The sequence below is a fragment of the Zootermopsis nevadensis genome, unplaced genomic scaffold (genome assembly GCF_977971745.1).
Source record: "Zootermopsis nevadensis isolate Lab colony 2312 unplaced genomic scaffold, Znev_1.0 Znev_ptg000031l, whole genome shotgun sequence".
Lineage (NCBI taxonomy): Eukaryota > Metazoa > Arthropoda > Insecta > Blattodea > Termopsidae > Zootermopsis > Zootermopsis nevadensis.
This window is the reverse complement of record NW_028259163.1, coordinates 7,342,132-7,358,989: the sequence shown is the minus strand read 5'-3', so window position 1 is coordinate 7,358,989 and position 16,858 is coordinate 7,342,132. Positions and strand designations below refer to the sequence as shown.

Below are 16,858 nucleotides of genomic sequence, written 5' to 3'. Positions count from 1 at the left end.
TAGTGAACAGTAACAATTATAATTAATATATAATATATATAATAATATATAATATAATATATATATAATTACAATGCATACTCATTATATGCAATTAAACACTTGGAAAGGTAAACATTGCTTCTAAAATCAAAGAGTAAGCAAACAGAAAGTTTATTTTTTAGTGTGGCAAAGTTCCAATAAGAAGTGATGAGGAAATTAGGAGGAGACGAATTCCGGAAATGCTTGCAGCTTCTCAGATCGAAATGTCTGATCTTTAAGAGCATCAAGATTAAAATATAGACCTACAATTTTGCCTGTTCCTTAATTTGGTGATGAACCTTGAGTTTCAATAAGCCACCTAGTTAGTTAGAGTGAACGTGTTTCTTAGCGCAGGACTGTTCCTTTCAGCCATCTTGCATTGGGGCAGATACAGCATTATTGACTGTTTCCAGGATCCTGTCCTTAAATGAATGCCAGGAACATACCTGAGTCTGGGCAGCCTGCTCGTTGGTCGCCGGCTTCCTTCGCCCAGGTCGCCAGGCGTTTTCACATCTCGCCAGTTTCACCTCATTGAGTTTAATTTCAATGACCGGCCTGGTGCTCATGGTGTTTGTAGTTTCAGTGGCTGGCCTTGCTGCAGGCTGCTGTGAATGACACCAAAGCAACACAACATTAACCAAAAGTGTTCACTCTTAAATGTTGTTTTGATCACAGTATTACGTACAATTTTTCCATTTTCTGGCTTTAATCATGCATTTAATACATTACTCGATGCTTCCTACAGCTCAGATAATAAGAGACCTGTATGTATAAAGCCCTAAACAGTACATGACTGAAATTAGGCTCCAGGTGTTGTGTTCATCACCTCTCACAAAAAATACAACATTTCTTCTGCTGCAGTTGACGTAGAACTGTTCACTTTATTATTTTCTATCACAGTTTATATGTTCACAACTGCATCATCAGTGAAAGATGATACACCCAAATTATGCTATTTCATCCGTAAAAGCCTTGGGTACCCTCTCTTTTGACAGGGAATACTCGTGTCCGACCCCATCGACATCGCGAGTCACCGAGTAACTGCCTTAAGCTATACTTCGTCCTACAAACTACACTCTGACAGCTACAGATGAAATCCTTCTCCTCCTCTTCAACAAATGATTCAGTCCGAAATGGATTTGACTTCTCACTTTTATTTACACGCCTTAGAAAGCACTTACCTCTTCATTTTTCCAATATCTGACAATTTTCAGTTACTGTTTAGTATTTACGATTTCAAGGAATCGTTCATTAATGCACAGAATAACTCGGAGCCATGCCCCACAATGCAACAGAAAGTTTAAACGTACCTGAGTTTTGTCATCCTTCATTGCCTTCAGCTTCTCAATTAGCTGTGTTGCAGCAAAGTCTGTAACAATCGATAATTATTTTAGATAGTAAAATTCCTCTTTTGACTATATGTTAACAAACAAGAAAGTTTGTCTTTCGAAACTGTTACGAATGTAAAGATGGAAAAAGACGAGAGGGTTTTCCGAAGACCAGAAACCCGTGTCTCATGCAGCCTTAGGTGTAAAGAGTGGCAGCTGATAATGTTGAAAATTATCCCACATTTCGACTAACAATGGAGTTGCCTTCTTCAGGTCAGAGATTGCAACCGAAATGTTTTGTGAAATGGATAATTTCAAACTTTAATGCCTTTCACCTCCTAAGGCTCGAGGTCAAAATATGAGAGCAAACTCTCTTCTTCTTTGGGTACATAAATTAGTCTGCAACTCAGGGCGAAGACAAAATATTGAAGGTAAGTAGAACAAAATGCCTAGGAGAATATCTCGATATCTCATGAGACATGCAGGAACATGGTAATGAACAGAATTTCATACTGAGGCAATTTGCAGCCTGTAATCTTTGACTTAGTACTTAAATAGAATGAGAGCAAACATACTTTCTGCTTGCAGCTCCTTGATCTGCTCAGCCTGCAGATTTCTTTCCTTCCTCAGTTTCTCCTTCTCCTCTCTGACGGCTCGGAGACTGACTTTGTGTTTCTCCCCTTGCCGGCGCTCAAACAAGATTTGGTTTTTGAGTTCCGTGTCTGTAACAATTCACGACTGCATCAAATGGTCTGTTAAATTCCTCATGTGACGTTATTTCAAGAAACAGCTTCAGGAGTTAAGTATTACTACGTAAAGAAAAGAGTTAGTTTAGTTAAAAAAAATGAACTGTAATAAGAGTTTGTAATTTTGAAATTGCATTTTTCTTGCCCGTGATCAAATTCCAAATTCAGTTTAAGAGTCACTTCCAGTTGGAAAAACCAGTGTCTCTTACGCAATGCATTACTGATTGCTATTTGCAGTGTTTAAAACTGGGATTTGCATGCTGGTCACCGGAAAACATTCTTCTTAACGAAGACGTCGTTAAACAGCCTGGCTCTCATCGAGTCTTCCCGAAAGAGGGATGGGTGTCTACCCTGGGGGACCATCAGACAGACCTCATCCTCGTCACTTGTGACTGAGGCGCAAGGTACACGTGGACACAAAATTAATCTTGGTCTCAACTCTCAGAGAGCAAAGTAAACGTACATAATTCACTAGAAAATGATTCTTTGAAGTCCAGCAAATTTAAAATGTCTGAGAATGACTATTAAAAAAGCAAAATTGCAATGCATTTAACATTTTTTGGTTTTCCTTCTGACAAAATCACTTAAAATAATGAAGAGTTGCTGGAAGTCTGGGGGGCATATCTGGACATCTAGAAAGACGTACATAAACATCACACTGACGAGGTTTACGGACTGTACTCCACAACTTACTGCATGCACGGAATTAAACCACACTTACTCTCTGCTGCCAGCATCCTAATCCTGTTCATCAAGAAGCAAGTGATCCTCGTGTCTTCAGTTTCAGCAGGGTTTACCTGAGGACAGACAAAAAATGAGTCATTTTATAGTCCAAGAATTCTCTGCAACTTCATGAGGTTAATATTTATTATGAAATTGTTGTCCCAGTCACACACAAATCGTATGTGCCTTGGCTGTTTGTGCTGCACTGCTATCGATTTTCGTTTCTGCCAGAAAATATTAAGAAGACCTCACTTATAGAAAGAGAAATTAAGGCTGTGTCAGATAACGAGGCCTTCCTTGTAATGAATGATTTACCTTTAAAATTAGCATGTTAGGAAACGTTTCAAAGCTTTAATTGCAATATACAAGTCAGTTTATGATTAATCTGTAATACAAAACAACGATCCTGAGAAATTAAGCTGTTCACTCAACAATAACTTTCCTCTAGACGAAAAAATTAAGACTGAAAACAACCTTTAACAATGTCTGAATGCGACAAGTGTCCCAGTCATAGGTCCCTATCAGCTGTTTAGCTTAGCCGGAATTCAAGTAACTTTGTTGATGATGGCGGACGTGTGTTGCTGCTAGCATTTGAATTCTTAAGAATGACATACAATCCCTCAAGATAACGAAATAATAATATTTGTTTAAATCTTGTCAGTCACAATCACAATAAAATTCCTATTAAATATTAAAATATTACTATAATTAGCATGTAAATATTTAAAATATATTAAATGATGTTCTCATCGAAATGTTCGATTTACATTAGATCATCACTTTTTACACGACATGTTTTGAAACAAAATTAAATTATAAAATATATTATTTTATTTTCTATTTCTAATTTTATTAATATTCATTTAGTCTTTATATTATTTACTTTACAGGATGATAACAAAACGTTCACCCACACAAAATCATGTCAAGCACGACATACATATACAGAACAACTTCGAATACGATATTAAAAAATACAATAAAATCTGGAAGAAAACTTCATTTGAAATCTGATAAACATCTGACTAAAAGTTGCATTTAAGAAATTATATTTAAGTTTATATAATTTTATACACCTGAAGATGGTTCTTTTAGAACTGAAACATGTCGTGTAAAAAGTGATGTTCTAATGTAAATGGAACATTTCGATAGAGAACATCATTTAATATATTTTAAATATTTAAATGCTAATTATAATAATATTTAATAGGAATTTTATTGTGATTGTGACTGACAAGATTTAAACATATATATATTTATCACAATATGACGCAACTTTATCATCTCAGAAATAATAATATTAATAATAAGTAGGCTCACCCATTGTGAAGAGCTGGAGACCTCCATGTCGCAGGCAGCAATATTTGAATAAGAAATTAAACACGTTGCAGGAAATATTTTCACTATATATAGAATTATCTTGTTCTAAACTGCTCACACCACCATTCGTTTCACACTGAGGAAGGCCATAAACTACTGAGTAGAGCGGGCCGTGCGTAACTGCTATTTATACCATAAAAGTGTGACGTCACGTATGGCGCAACAGTCAGTAGAGGGAGTGCAATACGTTTCATTCAGGCGTGCATAAGAAATGAGAAATGAACCTTATGGCATGCCAGCCGAGATTGTTGCGCGTGTTCGTATTTTATAAGAACACCTGCGTTTCATATTTACACATTCTTTGTAGTTCAAGAAATACAAATTGAATTACTCCAAGTTATAATTTTTTGACATTCCATCATAAATGTAAGAAGTCAATTATTAATATTAAATATTTTCTGTGTGAAAGGAAATTAATTTAAAAGTAATGAAAGGAGGCTTGAAGTAAATTTTGCGGTTTAATTTGCACTTGTTTAAAAACAACGTCGTGTTTTTTATACTTTTTTAATTTTAAGACGATTATTGAGGGCCCCGGCCGCTGTTGAACCCATCGCCCCTGCGACAGGGAAAATGTTTCCTTCCTTCGAATCCCGACTATTCATTTTGACCAATAAGAGAACGCAGGAAGGTAAGAACTCTGGAAGAAGTGTCCTGAGTTCGATTTCCTTCAAGGGCGGTTCCTTTGGCTCCGAAACTAAGCGAGACAGAAGAAGAGTTTTTTGCTTCGAAGAGGAGATTTCGGAAACGAAGGCCTCGACACTGAGTTCGAGACCCGACAAAGATGATTTCTGTTGACGGGAAAGCACCCACGAGAAGAAATCGACGCCAAGGCAAATTTCTTTCGTTCCGGAGAGGAAATTACCGGGTCTAAGGTCACGGACACGAATACAGTCCTCGGTTCGAGTCCCTGTTAGGATGTTTGTTTCTGAGGTAATTTTACGGGCGTATTAAACGACGACGTTGACTAACACGGATGCCACCAGATGTCTCAAAAGTAAAGTGCTGTACAATTTGCAATGTTACAAAAATATCGGAAAAGTTTTTGTGGTAATATAATTTACCGCATTCGACCGGCGGATGAATAAAGCACATAGTTTGGTGGATAAGAATAAAAGGTGTATGAAAATGCGCCCCATTGACAAGTTCTTGTGCACACGAATGTTTTTAAAGCACTGGACTGACTACCAACTGCCGACAATTGGATTTTTCGCCTCAGCGTGAACTGTGCGTGCGAAATCGAGAAATTAAGCTGGTCCAGGCGGAGATAAGGCCTACAGAGGGAGGACTTCGAAGTTTTTAACCCCACGGCCTCTGACTGGGACGGAATATTTGCAACGACCTAAGCTGGACTAAGCGCAATCAAAGATAAAAGACAAATGACTTGTTCTTATGCTCATTTGCTCTTTAACGCGATGCATGCAAAATAAGCATATGTCTATGTTGGCTAATATGAACAAGAACTTGTCAGTGGGGCGCATTTTCATACACCTTTTATTCTTATCCACCAAACTACATGCTTTATTCATCCGCCGGTCGAATGCGGTAAATTATATTACCACAAAAACTTTTCCGATATTTTTGTAACATTGCAAATTGTACAGCACTTTACTTTTGAGACATCTGGTGGCATCCGTGTTAGTCAACGTCGTCGTTTAATACGCCCGTAAAATTACCTCAGAAACAAACATCCTAACAGGGACTCGAACCGAGGACTGTATTCGTGTCCGTGACCTTAGACCCGGTAATTTCCTCTCCGGAACTAAAGAAATTTGCCTTGGCGTCGATTTCTTCTCGTGGGTGCTTTCCCGTCAACAGAAATCATCTTTGTCGGGTCTCGAACTCAGTGTCGAGGCCTTCGTTTCCGAAATCTCCTCTTCGAAGCAAAAAACTCTTCTTCTGTCTCGCTTAGTTTCGGAGCCAAAGGAACCGCCCTTGAAGGAAATCGAACTCAGGACACTTCTTCCAGAGTTCTTACCTTCCTGCGTTCTCTTATTGGTCAAAATGAATAGTCGGGATTCGAAGGAAGGAAACATTTTCCCTGTCGCAGGGGCGATGGGTTCAACAGCGGCCGGGCCCCTCAATAATCGTCTTAAAATTAAAAAAGTATAAAAAACACGACGTTATTTTGAAACAAGTGCAAATTAAACTGCAAAATTTCATTACTTTTAAATTAATTTCCTTTTACACAGAAAATATTTAATATTAATAATTGACTTCTTACATTTATGATGGAATGTCAAAAAATTATAACTTTGAGTAATTCAATTTGTATTTCTTTAACTACAAAGAATGTGTAAATATGAAACGCAGGTGCTCATATAAAATACTAACAGCAGTGCGAAAGATTGGAATTTGTAAAGCATATTTGCGACGGTCACGTGCAACAATCTCGATTGGCAGGCCATAAGGTTCATTTTTCATTTCTTATGCACGCTAGAATGAACCGTATTGCACTCCCTCTACTGACTGTTGCGTCACAGGTTATGTAGGTATAAATAGCAGGACACACCCACTCATCTCTACTCAGTGGTTGGTTGGCTCTCCTCAGTGTGAAACGTATTTTGGTGTGAGCAGCTTGTAGAACAAGATAATTCTTTATATAGTGAAAATCTTTTCTGCAACCTGTTTAATTCTTTATTCAAATCTTGCTGCCTGCGACGGATCTTGGTTTCACTTCTTTGCCGCATTACCTTCCGTATAGAGCTAACGAAGTGGTGAGATAAAACAAAAGTTAATCTGTGAAAGCGAACCCAGCAAGATGAAGAATTTAATAAAATACTTCAAAGGAAGTCACAAATCAAAGTCGCTGAACAAAGTAAGTATGGAACTCGCCCTTAATTGGGGTAACGTATTTGGTATTGGCCTACTTCGACACGATACCAAAAAGTAAAGGCTGTGTAACAGAGTACGCAGTTGTTTTATGTTTTGTATCATTGCATTCAAAATTAATTTGGCAGTATAATAATCGTAAACTCTGTAGTCCACAGGCGATGTACACACGTTTCTCTTCAATATGATATAATTATGCACGTTTATCCCACTTACCTTCCTCACAAATGAAGTTAGAGGTTATTGCAATGCAATTTTCGTACATTACATAGTTCTCACTGAAATATGTGGACACGATTTTCAAAAGTTTGCTTTCGCACTTCCATGGCCATTTACTTTGTATTAAGTACTAATCAAGAAATGCAATGTATAGCCTACAACATACTTTGAAATATATATTAAGTATATGTTAAATCTTGTCCGTCTAATCACAATAATAATTCTTATTAAATATTAAAATATTACAATAATTAACATTTAAAATATTAAATGATGTTCTTTATCGAAATATTCGATTTACATTAGACCATCATTTTTCATGTTTCAGTTCCTAAAAGAACCATCCTCAGGTGTATATAATGTAAATCGAATATTTCGATAAAGAACAACATTTAATATTTTAAATATTTTAAATGTTAATTATTGTAATATTTTAATATTTAATAAGAAGTATTGTGATTAGACGGACAAGATTTAATATATACTTATTATATCACAATATGACGTAACTTTACCATCTTATACTTTGAAATGTTTCCTGGCTCCCAATTTAAAGACAAGTAATTCGTAAAATAAAGCGTCTGTTATCCTTCACAACTTTAATTTCGAAATCTAAAAGAATCACGACCACATATGTTTTTATGAGTAATATAAAATGCTTGTTTTCATATGTGACTAAACTTTTCTGCATTTTGCACAGAAATTCCCAATATGGCGTCAGTAGGGAAATAAAGTCTGTCCTATATCTGTAATGTGATGCCTTGTGATGAATGGTGTATGTGAATCCATTATCGTTCAGTTGTGAGCAGAGAAGATGAACTGTCAAATTAAAGGAATTTGTATTTAGATTATTTTGGCTTAATTTTGGGAAGCTGATGTAAGTGAACAAATAGTTTGACTTGAAATCTGACCTCCGGTAATTGGATTATTTTTGTACTATTCAAAATTGTTTTTAAGAAAGGTTTTTTTATTTGTGATTGTCTTGTGCGTTGTTGGAATACATTGTTTAGTAGAAGCTTGCCGATGTTTCAGAGGTGCTAGCTCTCTGTATCATCAGGGAAATGAGACTGAATGGTGCAACAAGCCTGAAGACGGCCATCTTCATACTTACCTCCATGATAACCTCAAATCTCACTTGTTGCTTTGTAAAGAAAACAAGGAAATTACAAGCAGCTTCGTTTAAGAAAAATTCAGATACACTGCTGTGTTAATAGAACAAAACAAAATACAATTTATCTTTTCTTTAATGGATCTAGATAGAGTATATTTTACTCCTCAATTTTACCACATTTAAATTGTATCAATTCAGAAGTTCCTTCTGTTAACCATCCGTGTGGGTTCAGAATTCCAACTGTTTCTTTTACCTGATATCTTAACATTGATCCTGACAATGAATTAATCAGTATGCAAACATGCAAGGAAACATAACCAAAATAACAAAATGGAACACATTTGTTTATAAAGATTTTTGCAAACAAGTAAGTATGAAGACAAAGCAAATATGTGATGTGACATTTAAACACTGACGTAAATAAATCATAAGGCCATTAGACATTAGTGATGTTTCTTTCTGAGCAACCGTATTTTCCTACATGCACTTGTAAGATAAATGTTAGTGAAAATTTGCTTCTTAAGTCTCTGCATGGCAAATGTGTACGTGACATTGTAGCAAGGTTCAGATGCCTTCAAAATGGCAATGTCGTAGAGCCGTAATATACGAGTTCCTTGATGCAACACTCTCTCTTATTTGAACTAGTCAACACAGTTTCTTTCACCTGAATGATTGCTGTCTAACCATCTGCGGAGGAATATGGCTGTCTTCCATGTTGTTGCCCTGCGCAGTCTGGTAGAAATTTGCAGACATTTCTTAGATGATTGCTTGTCTCCATCAATGTGGCAGCAAATGACATGAGGCAGACTGGCCTTCAGTGTTTTAATTCTTGAAAATCCTCTCGGGTTATCAGCCGCGCCAAGTGGTTAAAACATGAAAAGACCAACGGTTTGTTGTCCTCAGGGTACTGGCTCCAGCCCCGTGTGACTGGTGGATGATGTCATGAGCTCGCCTTGTTATGGTCAGCTTACTGGTTAGACGCCTGGGCCTGGTTTCCTGTGTTGAATTTAATTCTTGTTTGCTGTAATGATTCAAAGTTGAAACAGATTTTCCAGATTAAATATTAACTTCATTATGTTACAGAGAATTCTTAGTCTGTAGAATGACCCATTTTTTCTCTGTTTACAGTCAAAACCGGCTCACGTGTGCCCAGTCAATGACAAGAGTGGCTGTATTGTGAGGGAATTGGAAGAAGCTCTCCAAACTCATATTGAGGACAAAAGATGGTCAGAAGAGAAGATCGTTAGGCAGGAAAAAGAGATCTGGACTCTGAATGCAGACAGTATGTATGATTTAATTCTATGTCAATTTCTGTGTTTGCGCGTGTCTCTTTAGAAGCCCTGATATTCTCCCCAGTACTCTCTTCCAGTTACGTTGAGAATTGGTTCTGTCTCGCTTAGAGACAAAGCTCTTTGCCTCCAAAGAAGAACATAGGTTGACTTCAGCTTTCCGGGGTTAACCTTGTCACACGTTGAAAGTTGTGTGTGCCGTAGAGTTATTTATGTTCTCATTTCCCAATGCGTATTACTTGCCTCACCTGCTTCATCGCCCTTGATTTGATTCCTGTTGTAGAAGACTGCATAGTACGGTGTTCTACATTATGCGCTTCTCCCTTCATCTATCATCGACTCTCTTTTAGGTCCAAGTACAGGGTGTAGTCTAAATGATGTTCCCGATTTGAAAGACATGCTACTCACATTTAATGAAATTCAGATGCACAAAGTTGGTACCAATGGAAAGAGAAACTCTCCAAGTTTGCGCAGAATCTTCCACACATTCTTCTGCAGGATACCAAGCTCTGTGCTGCCTCTGACGGTGGATTTATGCGGGCTGCGTGTGAAACTTTCACGGACCCGCTCCACTGTTTCCTCACTTACTGACGAGCGGCTGGTTGGCTTTCTCTTACATCTCTCCCATTTCTTAAATTCGGAATACCACTTACGAATTGTATGCCCACTGGGTCGATCTGCCGCAAACTTGGTTCAGAAACGCCATTGCACACTAATAACAGACCAGTGAACGTGGAAATCCAAGACACAAAAGGCCATTTTCTCTCATATCGCCCCTGTCGGCGAACAGTGTCATTACCAGCCCATGAAAGTGATATTTCCCATACATTATTCCAATATAATTTTCTTAATGAATTTCTCATCTGGCTCATGCGTGCTGCCTTCTCGACACACACATCATCCCAGTTGTTTTTGTCTCTCTCGGAGACATGTTTTTAGTATGATGTCACGCGCTGTAATTGGAGAAGCCACTGCTTGTTTGCCACACAATGGTTCAGAAATTTGTATGATTCACTAGTGGACTCAAATAGCTGTGTATAAATTTTGCTTTTAACTGTAATGCTTGATTTCTTATTTCCTGAAATACCCTCACAGGAGGAATTTCACAATTTGACATGGTCATAAAATGTTACAGATACTGAGCTGCGGAATAAATTGAGATGCAATAAATTTATTGCGAAGAAGAATGGAGACGAACTTCGATTTCAGACACAGGAGAATCAGAAATTACGAGAAATCCTGTCAGAGCAGGCGAGAGAGAACAGCAAACTGCAGACAGAGAGTATGTATATTTTTATTGTGTTTATGTCCAAAGTTGAAGAGTACAGATTATATACTTCCGCGGTATGAAATGTTGTCAATTACCGTATTAACTACTTGTCTCTTCAGAAGTGCAGATATTCTGCTTGGCAGTTTGTTCCAGTTATCTTAAAAAAAAAATTCCTAACTAGTGGGTTCAAGATGAAGCTTTGCTCTACAGTAGAACAGATTTTATTGTCATATTTTGAACAACTATGGCTCTCGGGGATGAATCTTGTCAAATTTTAAAACTTATCCAAGATTTTGGCAGATATTTAAGTTGCCATTGCCACCCTGAAAGAAGTAGTTCCATTGTCAGCTGTAACGCGGGATCATTCTCGATATTCGGCAAGACTTATTCCTGGAAGCCGTAGTTATAATCTTAACTCGAGCTACAAAAGACTAAGAAGATGATCTAATGTAGTCACAAAATGTTACAGTGACAGAGCTGCGGAATGAACTCAGACACCATAAATTTATTGCGAAGAAGAATGGGGACGCACTTCATTTCCAGATGCAGGAGAAAGAGCGGGCGAGAGAGAACAGCAAACCGCAGACAGAGGGTATGCATGCTTTTATTCTATTTATGTTTTAAGTTGAATAGTGCAGACACTTCTTAGTATGAAATTTTGTCAATTACCATGTAACTGCATGTCTCTTCAGAAGCGCAGATATTTTGCTTGGAATTTTGTTCAAAATTTATTCGCCTCCCTTTAGTTAGTTACAGATAAAGTTCTGCTTTCAGAGAAGAAGAAGAAGATGTGTTACTTTCATATTCTGAAGACGCTCTGTGTTTATTATCCCTTTTAATATTACTCGGGTTCTTATCCCCGGGCTGTCAAAATGACATTTTGCTTACAAAGTTAATTCTTTACGAATTTCTCATTTCTGAAGCCTGTTACATGCTCCATCCACCACATCCCTACTGTTTGTGTCGGTGATGAAAGGGCGTATATATTGTATGACATCAGGCCACCGTAATTGGAAAAGGCACTGGTCTTTTGCCATCTAATGATTTCGACAGTTTTTGGGATCCAGTAATGTAGACAAACAGTGTTCAAAGAAGATGCTCACTTTATTTAAATCCTTTGTTTAAATTTTAGCTATGTAGACTGTGTGCTGTAGCGCGTGGTTTCTTGAAATTCTGTCATGCAAGGAATTTAGCAGACTGTTTTACTTTGTCTTAAAATGTTTCAGAAATGGATCTGCAGAACGAATTGAGATTACAGAAATCGGTTGTGAAGAAGCATGAGGGCACGATCTCTATCCAGACAGATGTGATTAAGACGTTACAAGCAATGTGTTCATGGATGGGGAGTGAGATCGACAAACTGCACAAAGACAGTACGTATGCTTTTATTGCGTGTATTTACTAAGTTGAAGAGCGCATACTATAAACTTCCTCAGTATGAAGTCCTCTCATTTACCATTTGACTGCATATCTCTTTAGAAATGTAGATATTCTGCTCAGCGCTCTTTACCAATTGCTCCCAAAATTTGTTCTTATATCCGAGTTAGAGAATGAGTTTTGCTTCCAAAGAAGATGAAATTTTAGTGTGTTGTTTTCAACGGCTTTGGCTATCGGGAATGAGACATGTCAGATTTTGAAAATTATCCATCCTTTTGTCAAGGATTTCAGTTGCTATTGTTACCGTAAGAATCACGAGAGACCACAAGTGGTGTCGGTTGTGAGCCGTATCAATCCAGGTTCCTCTTCCTTTCAGTGTTTCATAATTCATTTTAATATTATCCTCCTCTTCATGTCTTCAGTCTTGTCCAATCAGTGCTTCTGAACTAAATCCTGTATGTGCTTTTTATCTCTGCCATGCTACGTGCCCCACCAATCTCATCCTTCTTGATCTGATTATCGTAGCTAAAGAATAAATGTTATGTACTTTTATCAGGAGATATTCTACAGACAATTTCAAGCGTTCATAAAATTTTACAGATTCGTATCTATCGAGGAAGTTGGATATTGAAGAATCCGAAGAGGTGAATGATTCTGCAGCGGTCCCAAGGTACGCAGATCGGTGAAACAGTGCATTTCATGGACCTAATATGTTTGCTGATGAAAATAACCCAGCAATGGAGAGTGGTAAGTACCCGTTAATTTTGCTTCTTTATTGAAAGTTTCCTGTGGGTTTCCACGGGATAGTAAATTAAATAGGTTGTTAGACCTGACTTAACATTCTATGCAGTTTGTCTTTCAAAATTATCTTGCAATATAATTTGTAGTTTTCAGTAAATAATGTTTAGTTACATCATTGGCAAAATAGAATTGCACAAATTGCTAGTGTTTATTTGGTTCGTCATGTTTTTCCAGTGTACCTGTCGCTTGATATCGCTGTTATATTTTTAACAAATGAATGCATATTTTCAAGTACATGTGCGCTTATGTTAAGTGCTTAAAAAGCAGTTTTCGGTGCCTGAACACGCAGTCTTTATTGATCATGTAGGAACGTTGAAATTAAAAAGAAAAAATAGGAATGAAGATACAGTGAAGAAAGTAGGAGAGTGTCTGTTTGAGGTTCGTGAGGAGATGGAAGAACATTAAAAAAATGATCTTCATAAACAAGGAGTAGGGAAACAAAATTACAAATAAAATTATTTGTTCCATCGTCTGTTCTTTAAAACACGACGTTTCGGTGGCTGGTTCTGTCTCCGTCTTCAGGTGAGAGGTAAATACTCTGTTGGGTCCGTTGGATAGAGATAGTCTCTGTCACAGAACCAGCCTCTGAAACATCGTGATTTTAAATAACAGGCGATGGAAAACGTCCTGACAAAGAATAATTTTTGATGTAAACTACCGTCATCAAAACCCTTTAGAATAAAATTAAAAATATTTATAGGTGTAGAATGATGATTGTACTATAATCAATGTTTATGCTTGGTATCAAAGATTCCAGGGTTCTACCGTTGGTACCAGTCCAGTTAGAGTGAAAAGGAGCAGCAATTCTGAGAACAGCATTTCAGGCCCACCAGACATCTGGGACTTCGGAAAGAGATGTACTCTCCTGCTCTTCTTTTGGACAAACGGCTTCCTCACGCAACCAGGTTGTGAGGGAAGTCACCAGTCCACATAACTCTGAAGAAGAAGAAGAATAACTGATGTCTTTTGGAGAGGAATTAACAGGAAAAATTTTGAAATCATAGGCATAAATTGTTTATTGCAGACACGTTGTAGTGTGACTATTTTTGGATTTTCCTTTATGGAGTATTTATATTTTATGTCATTAATTAAATCTTCATATTTTATATTCTGTGTCTAATAAACCCTTTGACCTCAACTGGTTGTAACAATATTCAGATATCAGCTCCTACCTCAAAGAGAACACAGCACTCCACTATTGTGAGGATCAGTCTGTTGATGCTGTTACGGAAATGCTTGCTGTTTGTTCTGAGAATCATAACAAGTACACAAATATACTTGGTGGGAAAAATGCAGTCATTGAATACCAAAGGATGTGGCATATTGAATTTCCTCTAGGCTGTAAAGGGTTGAATGAAGACGGATCAGATGTGCCAGACATTTTGCATGATATATAACAGGTTAAGTACAAAAATGTTCCTCTTCGAGAGATAATATCAGAAAAATTATCGACTTCTCAGTTTTGGAAATTAGCTATTGAAAATTCATGTACAACAGCCTGATTTAGAAAACTGGTGCACAAAAAATTATTCATCTTGAAGATACAATCGTAGGAAAATTATTAATTTATTATGTTTTTAAAATTAGGAACAGAATTATCCAGAATATTTGGCATGCCGCAGGGGAAGGAAGTAATTAAGTTTTCCACATTATGAAGATTTTCATTTTAAGTAACTGAAGATTGTTTAATGTTGCATTGTAGAAAATAGAGGTCTCGTTAACGCGAATTTGCTCTAATGAGATTGAAGAATCGGCAACAGCTGTTTGTGAAATATAAACTTTTGCATACTCTTATGCAATTTCATTCCTGGCACTTTAAACTTTCAAAGGACTAATTTAATCTCTGTGGAGGTAACGGGGTTAGTTTTACTACGCGATTTTCTATAGGTCGGCGTCTTACATGAATGCAACTATCGCATAACAGCAGAGATGACTGTACACATCAGTCACATGAAATAATCGCAGTCAATCGCGGGGACCAACGAATTGCCGATTGTAAGTGTATAAAATATATTTTTTTAAATTCCCTTTATTTTATTTACGTTATTTCAGAGCTTTAAATGTAATGCCATTATATTACTCGTGAATGTTTGGGTGCTGGGAACGCATGTCGTTGACTTCCCATTTGTTTAAATTATAAAAGAGTTTCAATTTATGCCGGTTCGTCCAGGAACGCATCCCCGGCGTGAATCGAGGGCTACGTGTAATTGCCTTGAATTTCACTGGGCATTGCTAGTAGAGACATAAATGCGAGCTGTTGTGGCCAAAAGCCATAAAATTAGGAAATTCAAGTCTGATAATAGAATCCACAGACATTCTGGCAGTGGATTCATGAGAGCTGTTGTAATCGAAGTGAGACTAGTTATCGCTACTTCAGTTTGCATAGGTTAGGACATTCAAAATGTAAAACAACTTGAAAAGGGGATGTGAACCGATAGCATGTGTAGGACTAGACGTGCCCAAATTCTTGCCAAAAGTACATAAAGTCAGTGTTGGGAGGTAGCCATGAAGGGGAGAGCTGGCTGCCTTGTGATACCAGGTGAAGGAAAGAGGACCATGGGACCCAAGTCAAGCTGCTGGTTGCTAACCATTCTGATGTGCCATGCAAATAGAATTGGATCCACCGATTATGGCCCCTGACCTTGTACGGAGTGCCCAGTATGCAGACCACTCAAGGAAGGAAGGAGTTTCTGTCGGTCAATACAGTCTGTGTCAGTGCTGTGTTAACAACATGCCACCTGTTCGTTCAATCTCCTTTCTGGTCATTGATAACGCCTCGTATCACAACACTCAGACAGACAAAACCCACCGACGTCTTAATCAAAGAAGGACGAAATGAAAGCCTGGCTATTGGAGTAACACTGAAGACTACAATGAAGTCCTACCGGATCCACATTAAAAAGAGAGCCATTGCAGCTACCAAAGGGAAGCTAGAAATAAAAAATCTAAGACAATTTAGCCTTGAAACCGCTGTAAGACTATTCGAAGTTAAAACTGTCCCACTGCTAACCTATGGAATCGAAATCGCATGGTCCAACCTAAGTCTGAAAGACGTAAAATCACTGGAAAACGTCAAGGCAAGATTCCTGAAAATTACTCTTGGAATTTCAAAATACGCGCCATCAAGACTGGCCTACGAGCTAGTGAAGGAAACGTTCCTGATGGAAGATCTGCGTTACAGGCTACTGCTGCCATCTATGGAAAACTCGTCGCGACTACTTGAAGAGAGGAAGTGGAAATGGGAGAATATATGGCTGGATTTCTACACCACAAGCGTGATGAACGACCGGGCATGGACAGGACCGAACCAACTACTGCGTCCCGCAATTACAGAGCCCGGCAGTTCACGGCTACCACCACAAGATCTGTAAAACGAAACTCTACCACGAAACTATGTGATCAACGATGCGACAGATACCACATAACAAAATGTAAAAACAGAACCAAATCGATCAATGAATATGGCAAGGATTAGGACGTACTACATACAGGAAAACTTTCTTATGCACACCTGTGCGCTTTTCATATAGTATTATTACTATTGAAGTTACTATGTGTATTTACTGACTTAGTATTTCTCTTTCAGCTCCTGTTTTACGAAGGCTTAAAGTGTTAGCTGTGAATTTGGGTCGCTACGAATTGTGTTTAAGCAATCAAAAAATGCATTAACTTCCCCATATATTAAGTTGTGGTGTAGAATATACCAGTCTTGCAGTGTGCAACATGATGAAATAAGACGAAACGTTTTGTTATCAAGGGTTATT

General features: G+C 37.7%; 2 protein-coding genes and 1 long non-coding RNA gene across 16 annotated transcripts in view; 1 reads left to right on the top strand and 2 right to left on the bottom strand.

Annotated features, from left to right (window-relative positions):
* Nucleotides 1-14,232, top strand: part of LOC147872081 (uncharacterized) — a 31,160-nt gene extending 16,928 nt beyond the window's left edge. For 11 of the 13 annotated variants that reach the window (XM_087359311.1, XM_087359307.1, XM_087359313.1 and 8 more), the window contains 6 exons: nt 9,486-9,639; nt 10,782-10,928; nt 11,386-11,508; nt 12,143-12,289; nt 12,894-13,040; nt 13,845-14,232. In XM_087359311.1, coding sequence (XP_087215437.1) covers nt 9,486-9,639; nt 10,782-10,928; nt 11,386-11,508; nt 12,143-12,289; nt 12,894-12,979 — 657 coding nt within the window. In that variant the 3' untranslated portion in view covers nt 12,980-13,040; nt 13,845-14,232. Of the gene's footprint in view, nt 1-6,721; nt 7,014-9,485; nt 9,640-10,781; nt 10,929-11,385; nt 11,509-12,142; nt 12,290-12,893; nt 13,041-13,844 lie in introns of those variants that run through there. The other 2 variants (XM_087359316.1, XM_087359306.1) reach the window with 2 other exon arrangements.
* On the bottom strand, nt 333-5,488 carry LOC147872083 (uncharacterized). Of its 2 annotated transcripts, none has more exons than XM_087359319.1 (5): nt 4,139-5,488; nt 2,817-2,892; nt 1,925-2,071; nt 1,332-1,390; nt 333-626 (listed from the first exon to the last, which is right to left on the bottom strand). In XM_087359319.1, exons 1-5 carry the CDS (start codon nt 4,163-4,165, stop codon nt 387-389), a joined length of 549 nt encoding a protein of 182 aa, XP_087215445.1. In that variant the 5' UTR covers nt 4,166-5,488; the 3' UTR covers nt 333-386. The 2 variants fall into 2 exon arrangements, with proteins under 2 accessions (XP_087215445.1, XP_087215446.1); XM_087359320.1 differs by having other exon boundaries at nt 333-623.
* Nucleotides 8,473-10,508, bottom strand: LOC147872082 (uncharacterized). Its single transcript, XR_015538023.1, has 2 exons — nt 10,055-10,508; nt 8,473-9,378 (listed from the first exon to the last, which is right to left on the bottom strand). It is a non-coding gene; the product is annotated as an uncharacterized LOC147872082 (long non-coding RNA).
* Nucleotides 14,233-16,858: the final 2,626 nt, after the last annotated feature.

What these genes read in the sequence shown, in the direction of transcription:
- LOC147872083 (XM_087359319.1), bottom strand. Translation starts at nt 4,165, where the DNA reads ATGGAGGTCTCCAGCTCTTCACAATGG. An exon ending in CAAGGAGCTGCAAGCAGAAA is followed by an intron (nt 1,391 to 1,924) that starts GTATGTTTGCTC and finishes CGATTGTTACAG; the next exon opens with ACTTTGCTGCAACACAGCTA. An exon ending in TGAAGGATGACAAAACTCAG is followed by an intron (nt 627 to 1,331) that starts GTACGTTTAAAC and finishes TGTCATTCACAG; the next exon opens with CAGCCTGCAGCAAGGCCAGC.